At 38.3% G+C, this 12,998-nt stretch overlaps 1 protein-coding gene across 1 annotated transcript in view; it reads left to right on the top strand.

The window, feature by feature from the left end:
• The first annotated feature begins 1,044 nt into the window (after nucleotides 1–1,044).
• ADAM23 (ADAM metallopeptidase domain 23) overlaps nucleotides 1,045–12,998 on the top strand; it is a 116,167-nt gene continuing 104,213 nt past the window's right edge. Inside the window, exons 1-5 of the mRNA XM_009890250.1 lie at nucleotides 1,045–1,056; nucleotides 1,437–1,488; nucleotides 2,005–2,056; nucleotides 9,318–10,594; nucleotides 10,748–12,151. Coding sequence (XP_009888552.1) covers nucleotides 1,045–1,056; nucleotides 1,437–1,488; nucleotides 2,005–2,056; nucleotides 9,318–10,594; nucleotides 10,748–12,151 — 2,797 coding nt within the window. The remainder of the gene's footprint in view (nucleotides 1,057–1,436; nucleotides 1,489–2,004; nucleotides 2,057–9,317; nucleotides 10,595–10,747; nucleotides 12,152–12,998) is intronic.

The following is a 12,998-nucleotide window of genomic DNA, read 5'->3' as shown; positions in this document are numbered from 1 at the left end:
GGACTATGAGAAAGAAAGAAGGAACAAAGTCATTCCAGAACGAATGGTTAACATTTATGTAGGAAAGACCGTCAAGACAACTCCTGTAATAAGAAAGAAGGGTGAATTGCAGACTTCAGAAAGAGATTTATTCATTTTATTGACTGACATGTTTGCAAAATGGTACAGAAAAATTTATATGCCTTAGGGTGTGGAAAACATGCATTATTAACTCTGTTTTAAAAGGCTCTTTAACTTTATTGTTGCCAGATGGGATGAGAAAGCATCCTGCACTGCAAATGGCCTCCTGTTCGACGTAGTCTGGAGTCAGTTTTGGTTCGTGAAGAAGATTGATGATTCTAAGGTTTGTACTTTCAAGAAAGCTGATTTTATGCTTGCAGTTCCTAATGTAAAAAGACTATGTGAAACTTGAAAACCCTTTGCGTTTTGGCACCCTAAAGCCTGTAACTGCATGTTGCTGCAGTCATATTTTAATTAAAAATTGTGGGATTCAATATTGGTTTGCAGGTCTTTTGAGCAATAAGGATTACTTTTCCAGCATGGATAACTATTTTGTGTGGTCTAGGTCTTGTATGGTTTTTATTAGCATACATCTTTCATCTTTATTGTAAAGGCAACTTAGGAAATTAAGTAATTAAATTAATTTGACAAGGTTATTGCTTAATAACCTAACAGAGTCTAAGCTGTATTCATAAGTATAGTATTTTACTTCATTAATTAGATCAGAAATTAGCCCCTTCTATCAAAGCTACATGCATTGCTAAATACAATACTGGGGTGTTGTGGTTTAACCCCAGCCAGCAACTAGAATCTTGCAGCTCAAGGGTGTGGGAGAAGAGGGGGGGGGGGAAAGGAGGGGAAAGGGAGGAAAAGAAACCTGGTGGGATGAGATAAAGAGAGTTTAATAGAAACAATAACAGAAAAGGAAAAATAACAATAATAATGACACGGGTCACTCTCGCTGCCTGTTGATTTGGCACCATCCTGAGCAGTGATCATGGATTCCCAACCCCCAGCCAACTCTCACTGACATGTCAACCGAGCATGACATCTATGGTATGGAATATTTCATTGGCCATTCCATTGTTCTGTGTATACTTCTATGGGAAGCTGAAAAAAGTCTTTGAATAGTGTAAATAGTACTTAGCAACAATTAAAACCAGTAGGTGTTATTGACATTCCATTCACAGCAATCACTAGAAAGAAAATTAACTCTTTTGAAACCAGGTCATAGGGTAACCTAGTAAAGCAGAAATTTATTTTTACAATGCAGTTTCATTTAAGTCAAGCCTTGGTCTATAGCTGAAACAATATAGTGCTTCTGAACAGCTTGGAGCTTGGACTAAAGGATGAACTTGAGGATGGGCTTTGCTTTACTGTGGGGGTGTTTTGTGTTATTGTTTATTCTTAGGTGGGTTTTTTTTTTTTACTTACAGATGTTTGACAGAATCAAACCATCTGATGAAGCTTCTGCTTCTTCAGCACAAGGTGAGAAGTTTAAAGTAGATGTTTTTGTTGCAGTTATTCTTTTTTTAATGTAATAGTTAACAGTATTAGTTCACCTTGTAGTTTCAATTGCATACTTTGATTTTCTAAATTTCATTATGGAACTTAGATGGAAGAAGTGACTTCTGAATTATCCACAGAGTTTCCATGTAGGTGTAATTTTCTTGTCCTGTAATAAGCTGTTTAAGACATGCTGCATTTTATCTCAGTGATCATGGGTGTAGCAGTACAAATGTAGATTGCCTAGTCTTGATCCCTGACAAATCAGCAGAAAAATTCCCACTCACCTCAACCATGAAAGAGTAAAGCTTATTTTTTGAAGGTCTTGGAGGAACTTTGAGGACAAAAGGATCCTTTTCTACATGCTTTCTTGAACTTACTAAACTTTTTATCTTCCTTTAAAATAGTAGCTTTGACAAATGCAACGTAAGAGAAGTAACTAATTGCAGGTAAAACTCTCTTCCATCTCTTTGATACTCTGTTTTGTTTTTTCTATAGGAATTGAAAGACATGGTGTTGAAGGCTCTCTACAACAGGACAGCAATAGCAGGTATCTAGCTTACTGCTTACACAAAGTAAAACAGGAATAATCTGTTTTTCAGCCTTATCTGTTATCTTGTGTAATGGATGACAGTGATGCAATATAGATCAAGTGTATGATGGAGGTCCTTTTTATCTTGTACCCACATACTGTTAAAAACTGTGGGGATGGCACATTGTAGTGCGCAAAGCTAATGTGTAGGTGTCAAGATTTCTTTGTCTTCAGTCTATTTTTTTTTAAATTTCAAAATACGGAAAACCAGAAGAATGAAAAGATTACTGCCTTCTTCTGGAGAGATGTTCTCTTCAGATTTCAGCCAACTGAAATTAGCATTTGTGTTTGCTGTGCCTTCAACCTGTTATCCTTTGTTTTGCATTTAAGAAAAATTTTCTTTAGTGAAAATTGCTTGGGATTACCTTAAAATATGTAGTCCTACTTGCCATTACAGTTCTGAAATAAAAACTTTTGTCTTGTAAGTTTGTTCCAGCTCTATAGTAAGATGGATGTTTAGAATTTCCTTGTTAAGAACATGAATTAAACAACCCAACATTTCTCATTTTCTTACTGAAATGTCTTGGTAATATTACCTGCTTCTTTCAGTTTAAACACAAGAGGGCAAGAACATCCTCGGCCTGGAGTCTCCACTGTGCAAAATAGACAAGGATACTGCAGCTGTTGCCACGTACACTACACTAATCTGGAACAGGTGATAAGGCTTCTGCATAATTCAGCAGCAGGTAGCAAGGAGTACCAAAAGGCTTTATCAGCTTATAAAATATCGGTCTCCACTGAAGAACCAATACTGAATGAAAAATAATCAATTTGTGAATTGCACAATGTATGCACTGGGAAGAAGATACCTTTCTTACCTGTTACCTGTTAAAAAGATGCTGGTGGAGTGGCATAGCTACTGCAGTCTGCTTTTCTGAAGTGGTACACTGCTGTGCATTGCATTCATTCGGTTTATTTCTGTGGCTTTAGTCTTGAGATCTGTATAAACTGTAAAGTATTAGAGTTAATGTGTTGGATATCAAGGCTGAAGACATTTATCAACTATTTTCTTTTCTTTAACTCTGCCAGTCTCCTGATTTTTAGACCTTTTAAATTAGAAAGTAGAAGCCTAATTAATCTTTTATGCTTATGAAAATTCTCCTTAATTCGAGTGAATTACAGGATGTTTATCCATATGAAGTTCAAAAATATTTTAATAGTCATTCATAGATACATTTAGAGTATTTGTACTAGTTACAAGAGATTTGTGAGCAGCTGTCAGAGCTGCTAATTTAGGTTCCAACTCAGAAAGATATTTCAATACATTTTAGTATTATTGGAGACTCCCTAAGCATGCTTAAAAATCTCATTGAATCAAAGCCTTAAAGTAGAAAAGGATGAAGATTTTTTTTTTTTTATTTATTTAAACATTTTCATAGAACAGTAATGTTTAACCTGGGAAGTCATTTTTAGGAACAGGCAAATGTGTTAACAGTAGTATTAAACTAGTCATCTGATTTGTCTTTCACCAGCATGTTTTCAGCTCCCAGCACAGACATTTTACCACTTACTGTAGGAATCGTATGGGTACCAGTAGCTTGATGGAGCGTTTCCTGCAAGATGTTTTACAGCATCATCCCCACAGATACCATGACAACAGGTATAATACAGCTGTCTGTTTGTCTTAAATATGTGTTGGTAGAATGCATGTATTATGAGTTCTTATTTCTGTTCCACTGCTGAGCAATAGATTTTCTCTGTTTGAGGCAAAACTTTCACATTGAGGACAGTTTAGAAAGGAGTGCATTTATATAAACGCTGTCCACTTATATTGCTTTTGTGTTGTCTCTGCACTTTTAAACTTTGTTTCACTGCTTAAGGATTTGATACAACAGTATTCACAGCAATTAGATGTGAAGACCTGAAAAAATGAGGTATATATGGGTCAGTGGGTATAACGGCAGACTGTACACTCTGACATACTTTTACAAATTCTTATAATTTGGGCTTTATATATATATTATTTTAATACTTATCATTCTGGGCTTTATATATATATTTAGTAGTACATTTTATGGCATGTTTTGAAACAGTTGATATTTTTGGTTTGTTATTTCTGGATCATGTCAGGTGAATATTTGTATGTTTATTATCCTTGCAGTTCACACATTCAGTTAATACTTATGTGAATTACATTTATTGGCCAATTCATTAATGCTCAGATTTTGAAAAATGTTGTCTTTAATTATCATTTGCATGTTTAAGAGTGATAAGAGGGTCAGTGTGTAAGTTTTTCTGTGTAAATGAAGGGAAATAAATTAGTAGACTCATAGAATGGTTACAATTTAATCTCAATTAAATCTCATTCCTTGTTTGTTATGTTCTGCAAGGCAGACAAAATTCCCAGTCTGAAATGAATACAGTGTATCTTGATATGCAGCTCTGCTATAGATCTGACAAACAAGTAGAAGGGTATTTTGTCTGAAGGCAGTCATATTGATATTACCAGGATGTGACAGAGCAAGATAATAGGCATGTCTATGACAAATTAGCCCAGGACATGTACACATCACTACAAATAAATAAATTAATCCTTCCATCTTAAGTAAATAATTTTAATCCTTCTAGTTTAAGAACATCCACATTTTTTTGCCATGAAGAAAATTTAGGACTCGCTTTCAGACAACACCCAAATGAAAAAAGCCTGCTCTTGAGGTGTTGCTAATACAAGGTTATTTCTTTGGTGAACGAAACCTACTAACTAGGAAAAACAAGCTACCCATGTTTCTCTAAGTTGTTGGAAGAAGGAATGGCATGAGAAAAATCTGGGTGAAGTTGGAGGGAGAAGGGGGAGGAGTAATCCCAAATCTGGACAGAGTTTGGAAGAAGAAAAGCAAAGATGGAAAAGAAAGTGTGAATAGATTTATGTTGTGATCCTGTTCTGAAAAATGAATGAAGAAAAATATCATTGTATGAGCTGACACAGGCCAGATGCAGGAACAACCACAAAATCATGCATGAAATGCAAAGAGTAAATTTATTGTAGTTACCTTGTGAACTGGGGGATCTCCAAAGCAGCACCTGGGCAGAGGCACACAAGCGGGAACATAAGCACTGTGGAGCTCGGTCCTTGCTAGAAAATTACTGAACCTGCTGTTTTTGCCTGTATATCAGGGATTCATGCAGGCATAGTTTACCACTGTGCTTTGATCTTTTCCACAGCAGGGCAGGAATCTCAAGCATGTTTGATACGGTGCCTCTGAGTCTATCACAGAGCTATGTTATCTAAACATGGATGTTCTACCTGTCAAGCATGCAAGACTAAACAAAGATTAGTATGATGTATGTGTTTTTCCACACCGGCTGCAAGTCACTTGAGTGTGTTTGCAATCTTCACACCAATCTTCTGTTATTTTCCCACACTCTGCCCCCTTGCTCAAGGGACCACTGCTGCTGGTGCTGGCAGAGCTGAAGGTGTCCATTTGGGTTTGTGGGGTGTAGGGCAGGGTAATTTACAGAGGGAAATAATAAATATGTATAGAAAAAGGAATAAACTTCTCTCTACAATAATACGTTGAATCATGTGTCCCATTCATCCTGTCAGGGAATTAAACCTGACCTGAATTAAACCTGAAGACAGCCAGGCATCATCAGTAGATTGTTTCATTTGATGCATTGAGTGCCGAAGATGTTGAATGTTGTCCTCTATGGTGACTGATTGATCAGTTACGTTGAAGCAGCACATGCCTTTAAAGTTGAAGCAGCGTTTATGGTGTTGAAGGAGGAAATAGTCCACCATAAATTGATTTTGTAGTGTACATTTGTGTATAGCTGTTACCTCCTCAGAAGAAATAGCAATAAGAAACACTAATATCAAAATCACTCAGCATAATATAATTCTGTAATACAGCTACTGGGGTTGGCATGCCAATGGAACACTTTGTCATAAGATCTGCAGCTGTTAATCTTCCCTTAATATAAAAGGCAGGTGAGTTAGTTACAGTAGAGGCTGACCAAATCCAAGTATTTACATGTTGATCTTGCAGAAATGTATCCAGGGCATGTGTTTGTAGTATGAGACTACAAGCAGCATGAGCCAACCTGTGACAGCGGAAGAAAACAGAAGTGTCATCTCCTTCCAGTAATACCTATGCTGTTGTCCTAGCTTCTTCGGCTAAGATTACTCTGGGTTTGATAATCTGATGTGGGGTAATTGCCCACACAGATCAGAGAATTACGGCTTGTGCTTTTTCAGATTGAACTTCAATTAGATGTTGGTTTCACGATACCAATAACACCATTCCAATGCTATCTCCTCTAGATAAGGCAGAGATAACAGATATGAAGACATGAAAGATAACTGAAATACAAGAACTTGAGAATCTGATATCAACAAAGGATGTCAAATAAGAAGAGAAGTTGGGGTACAAAACCATACAGCATTCTCATGGGTGGTTATATGAATTTTCACATCTAGATTAATAGGTTGCGGTCCCACCATGCAATCCATTGGTGTGAACAATTCCATTTCCCCTGTAGTTAGTATTTTGGGAGGGATACCATTTGGAAGAATTTCAGTCCTCACCGTTTTTTGTACTGGAGGTGTTGTAATATGATCATGGGTTGTTTGATTATGAATATTCTGGCTGTTTAACAAACCAACTGCTTTAGTAAGATGTGAACTCCAGTGTTGTAAGGTTTTAGTACTGATTAGTTTTTTCAATTGTTCCTTCAGCATCGTATTCATTCTTTCAGTCAAGTCATTAGCTTGGGCATGGTAGGCAATGTGGAATATCCAATCTATCCCTAGCCCTTGAGCCCAATCTTGGATGTTATGTCCACTAAAGTGTGTTCCTTGGTCACTTTGTATTTGGTCAGGAAGTCTGTATTGATGAATTAATTCTTCTAGTGCTTCAATTGTGTTATGTAGATTAACATAGTTGGTGGGTTTAGCAAAAAACAGTCCTGACACTGAATCCACAGCAGTGAATACATATTGCCATCCCCTCGACAGGGGCAGGGGGCCCATGTAATCGACCTGCCAGGTATCCAAAGCCCATTGACTACGTTTTGTCTTTCCCCATGGCCTATATAAGGCCCTTAAATGCAGGTGTATACAAGTAGTACAATTATGTGGATGTTTTATAAACATGTAATGGCAGAGGGATTTGATTGTGAGCAATGTCCTGTGCGCGCGCAGTATAAGCTGATTGATGTCCACAATCTATGTGTGTTTATAACTTGAGCATGTTCTTCAGCAAAGTCATGTTATCTACTTCCCTGTTATTTTGTGACTCAAGTGAATTATCTTTTTGATGAGCTGAGACGTGCCTTACTTTTAAGGGATACCTTTGTACATATTGCCAGAGTTGTTGCCATATATCTGCCCCCCCCCCTATAGTGTATCTTTGTACACGCCAATCTTCTTGGGCCCAGCAGGGTAACCAAATTGGGAGACTTGTATGCACCCCAATTGTTAGTGTATGAGTGATGCGCCTGCCCTTCAGGGTAGAAGAGATGCTGCAATCAATTCAGTCCACTGACTAGGTGCCTCTACACCTGTTTGCCATAATCTAATTCCTGGTAGCAGAGCATATGCAACTGCTCTCCATTGTCTTTGTCTAGTTGCCATACATGTTGTACTTCTCTCAGTAAACCAGGCATCTTTTTTGTGCTCTTCTATTAATTCAGCATAAGGGGGAGCCTCCTCCACAGAAGATATAGGGATATCTCCAAGGGGAAGAGTTTCCCCTAGTGTGGGCATATGATTAAATGATACAGTTCCTAGAAGAGTGGCATGTGGAGTGGTTACATGTGGTTTTCCTTGTAGAAATCGTTGCTGTAAATAATGTTTCCTTTTCCAATGTGTCGCTGCCTGAGCTACTCCTGCATGGGCCCTAATGGAATCATCGGTAACCTACCTGTGAATAGGCATAAGGGTATGTGTACAGTCAAGCTGTCTTGGCCTGTGATTGTTTCAGTTTCTTGTAGTGCCCAAACTACTGCTAAAATTTGTTTTTCCATCAGGGTAAAATGTATAGTGGAGCCTTGTAATGCCTTGGATCAAAATCCTGCAGGTTCTTTCTGATTTTTTGGCCCAGTCATCTGCCACAATCCCCATGAGACTATATCGTCTACAATTGTTACTTCTAATTCAAAGGGTATCCTCACCTAGGAACGTATAATTGCACATGCTCAATGAAAGCAGTTTTGCAGGCATCAAAGGCCTCTTCTTGTTGCTTGGTCCACTGTTAAACAACTTTCTTCCTAGTTAATTTCTGCAGAGGGTGCATTAATATCACCAGATGGGGTATAAAAGTGCTTCAATAAAATAAAATTTATTCACAGTACTTCTGTTAGCAAATGAATGCACCATAAGAGGTAGCATGGCTGTCTGCCATGTATTAAAGTAAGCATCCGTTTGGGTCGTGCAAGGTCTGGTCATAACTTTCAAACGAAACATCACATTCTTTCTTTAATTTTTTAAAACTTATTTTCATCGGATTTTTCCAGCTGTTACACATTGAAGCCTTATGGGTTCCTGGGTTGCATATGACATACCTGTCTGTTCTGTTAATTGTGCAGGACATAAACGCTCATATTTGAGGCAGTCCTAACCACAGAACAGCTAGTTGCAGAATATATAAAAATCTGCTGTTGCCACAGTGGGGCTGAACAATCATAACTTGACTTCTTATGTAAGTGAGTCAGAAGTTGTAGTACGTCTGTGAGAAACAGTAAGCATGGAATTCCTTCACAACACATGCAGAGTTCTTATCAGGCAGCCACGTTTTGTGGGGAAAGGGGCATTTATACGCAATAGTATTTTTATACTGTGCCATATTATAATATTCTGTTTCTCTACAAAAGCTCAGTATTGATTAATGATAGTTTTACCAGTGAAATAACCTCTTTATAAGCTCACAACTTAAAACAAAGGAAATATTTTTACTTTCTCTTGCTTTGCTGTATTTATAAAATGATTGTAATGTATATTTAGCCATTCTTGGTGGGTGGCTGCATGAAGAGGGTAACTGACTAATGCCTGAATTGTTATCTTCAGCTTTGTGGAATGTTCCCCTCTCCCCTTCCACCATTTTCTTTAAAACGGAATATCTCTGCTTAAGTAGCAGAGCTGGTAACTTGATTTCATTCACTAAGTGTGATGCACTCTAGGTAATTACTGTTAAAAAAAAAAAAGCCAACAAAAAAACTATTTGAAAAATCTTAAGCGTATTTACAGTATTTATATAAGGTGTTTTTTTTCCTTCCCCTTTAGACCAACCTATGATGACATGCCACTTCCCGTTGCTCCAGAGGCTGCTAGGATTGCCTGCCTGTCCCCAGAAGAGGTGGAGAAAAAGAGGAAGCAAGACAGACAGGAGACTTCCAGCAAAGACCAGGAATCCATTGGTGAAATATGCTCTTCTGCTCCATGTCTGTCTCGTGAGAGCACAAAGAAAACTTCTGTTACACAAGCATTTATTCAGAAACTAGAAAGAGGACAGCAACATGTTAGAAGAATATCCCAGCAGTCTATGGGCATTTGTAGCAACGAGAAATGGGATATCCTGAAAGATGCTCAAATTGCAAATCATAGCTATGAAGGCCAGTTTACAGCTGTGAGCCCTGTACCTCAGTGGTTTTCAGTCAGTCCTTTAATCCGTAGTTCTTCTGTTAGTCCTAAACCAGGAAAAAATGATACAAGTTTGGCAGCATCAAATCTGATTCCACATAGTGGATGTGATAAAACAGGAATGGAGGTATGCAATAGTGATGTGTTTTTGAATCCATGCTTGAATTCTGCTCTGACACTGGTTCACCCAAAACGCCCTTCAGTTTCTCATCAGAATCGTATGTGCAGCCACAACAATTCTTTACATATTACCTCAGGTCGATCTCTCTCAAAACGAGATGGTTTACGAACTCAGGATGAAACTTTGGTGTCTGATTTCCATCTCAGGGATACTATGGGTATCAGCAGCACCCTAGATCTTGGGACATCCCCACAACTAGCAAGATGCAAAAACGTGAAGATGAACAGAGGTGATGAAAGTTCAGTGGATGACACTATTGAAGATGTTATTTTGAAATACTGCCATGGAACTACATCTGAAGATATGTATTTCAAAGAGGAGAATAATCCCTGTTTAACTTTTTCATCACTTCTGGACCGTACTCATTTAGAGGGTTCTGAAATGAGTTTTGACTGTGATGCACCTATTCAGGCAGGAACAGACTTACCCAAGGCAGCTATAAAAGATTTAGAATTCCTAAAAGAGGTCCAAATAAGTTTGCAAGATAAAGACTATGGAACACAGCTCTCTTCGGTTTTAAAAAGTGAGTCAGTAGAGAAAGTAGAAGCAGTAAAACAGGATGTTGTAGTTCATACTGAAGAACCAGTTCTTCCAGCTCTGCCTCATGTGCCTCCTTCTTTTGTGGGAAAGACTTGGTCTCAAATAATGTATGAAGATGATATAAAAATTGAAGAACTTGTGCGTGATTTCAGGGAAGGTCGTTTTCGCTGCTACTTTGACAGTGAATCCTCAGCCAACTGTACAGGGAAAAGAATGAAGAAAAAAAAGCAGAAGGATGAAAAAAAGAACAATGTTGTTGAGGGTAATAGAACAGAAAGTGCATCAGTTAAAGCATTGCCAGAATTTAATGATGCTTTAAGTGGTGGCTCTGATTTTGGTAACCCATCTTTAGCCTCAGATACACTATGCAACCCACAAACTCTTAAAATGCCTAGGAAAAGGACTTGGCGCCTGGCTTCAAGATGCCAGGTGGTTAAAGTCAGCCATGGCACCCAAACCAGTCTATTGAACTACCCTGTAGCAAAAAGAAAAATGTCTAGAAGGGAATCTGATCCAGCTGATCAGAAAGCAAGCATTGTGTGGCCAGAGAATGAAAAAACTCCAAACATGAAAACTAGACTATGTGCCCTTAAACTTCCCGAGTCCTATAGCAAGATTATGAGTCCTGTACAGCCCAAGACAGTGGTGTATGTACTTTCATGCCCAGAGATAAAACAGTGTAAAGGTAAACCTATAGATATTCCCAAAATGAGGAAAAATCGTAGCTCCACAGATAGCAAGGACTTTGTAAGGTATAAATACAAACAGTGTTCTTTTAAGTATTATGACCCACTGACAAATCGAATTCTGAAAACACCTCCCAAGAGTACAGTTGGAGATAAGGCCAAAAAGCCCTCCCACGTTCGACAGCTTTTCAGAAGTCTCAGCTTTGATGCAAACATGAGGAAACTAGCTGATGCACAGAGAGAAAGCTCACTGTCAAAGTCACTCAATTGGTCAGACTTCTATAGTTCATCTTCAGCATCTTTCCTGCCAGATCCAGGTAAAGGGAATGATGCAGCCTCAAGTCAAAAAGCAGATGGATCTTCTGTTTCCACAGAAAAAACAGATTGTCTGGTATCTGGTCACTCTGAGAACTCTTTTAAACACCTGATCATTTCACCTTTGAACTCTCACCAGTCTGTGGTAGAAGGGGATGGTAGATTAACTCCATTTAACAGTAGAGGTACCAAAACTCCTCTGACTTCCATCAGGAGCGAGCGGTTAGAGAGGGAGAATCCAAAGGCAATGTGGAAGAGAAGAGAAAGCACTAATAAAGAACCTGTTTTTTCCAGAAAGGCTGCAGGATCTATGTCTGTCAGGTGTACTGTTGGAAGGAGAGGAAACAGAGTATCCACAGGCAAGCAAACTTCCAGAACTAAAAAACAGCAAAAAGAGGGGATGAGAAGGAAACTTCGTCCTCGTGCCCAGAAATCTTCTGCTTTCTCCATGCATAGGTGCCAGACAAGGAAAACTACAGTGGGAAAGCACCTTAAGAAAGAAAAGCCTGATGCTAAAAAGTTAAAGGTAAGGAGGAAACCAAAAAGGACCTTTCTGAACTCAACAGTTGTCAAAGGGGTTCCTGAAAAGAGGCAGAAAGTCACATCAGAATCTTTTCCCAAGAAGCCAGAGCGAGCATCTTCCAAAGTCGGTAACTGGGAAGTAAGTGGAGATCGAGATCACCCTAGCACTGTGAATCGACCTTCTAGAAGAACTTCTGCTGTATCGTTACTTCGAAACTGTCTTGTTCTACCAGGTGAGAGCTAGCTACCAAAAGAACTTCTGTTTTTATAGCCAGCACCTGGAAGAAGGTTGAGGAACAGGAAAGGGAACAAAAGGAGGTCATAGGTGAAGCAGTTGAAGTGCTCAAGCTGCAGAAAGTGCAACGCCAGTCTAATGTGAAACAAGTACAACTGTAAACTCAGCTCTTGTTCCTGGAATATGGGGGCATAATGTATTGCACTGTTCTACTGTGTAAAGCTGCAGAAGTTGTGCATTTGAGTTAAAAAGCACTTAGAATCCTAGTTACTAGACTTCACCTGTACATTAGAACAATGAGCTTGAATAGTATCATATTGTTTTCATGGTATTTTCAGTGCGTAATAGTGCACTATAATAAGGTAAATTAGAAGCTGTATTAATTAATTGTGCCTATTCTTAATTTTCCACATAATTCTAAAGTGCAAAAAATGACTCTGTTGTGCTAGAAATTAAATGAAGATATATTAATCTGGGCTGAATTCTGTGTATGTATTTTGTGTTTGTGTATATGCACACCTCCTTCAACACGTAATATATACTTGCCTATGGAGTGGCATTAAAATTAATACAGTATGATACAATTCAGATCAATTCAGTGCTTTCTTGAAATGAAATATAATTGTACATGTTTTTATATTGACTTTTTTTCCTGAAACCATGTCCAAAGCAGTTATTTTGGACAAAACGTCACTGTGGGCTCTCGTCAAGCAATAATGGACCATGCTGGTAAGGAAATATTTCTCTCTAGGGCACTGTTCAAATGGTGGTGGCTAAAGTAAAATATAAAATTCCAAAACAAATATAGGCTTAGGGTTTGGGTTGGGTTTTTTGGTTGGTTGGGT

This window comes from Charadrius vociferus, unplaced genomic scaffold, assembly GCF_000708025.1.
Source record: "Charadrius vociferus isolate BGI_N301 unplaced genomic scaffold, ASM70802v2 scaffold147, whole genome shotgun sequence".
Classification (NCBI taxonomy): domain Eukaryota; kingdom Metazoa; phylum Chordata; class Aves; order Charadriiformes; family Charadriidae; genus Charadrius; species Charadrius vociferus.
This window is presented reverse-complemented; position numbering and strand designations above follow the sequence as displayed.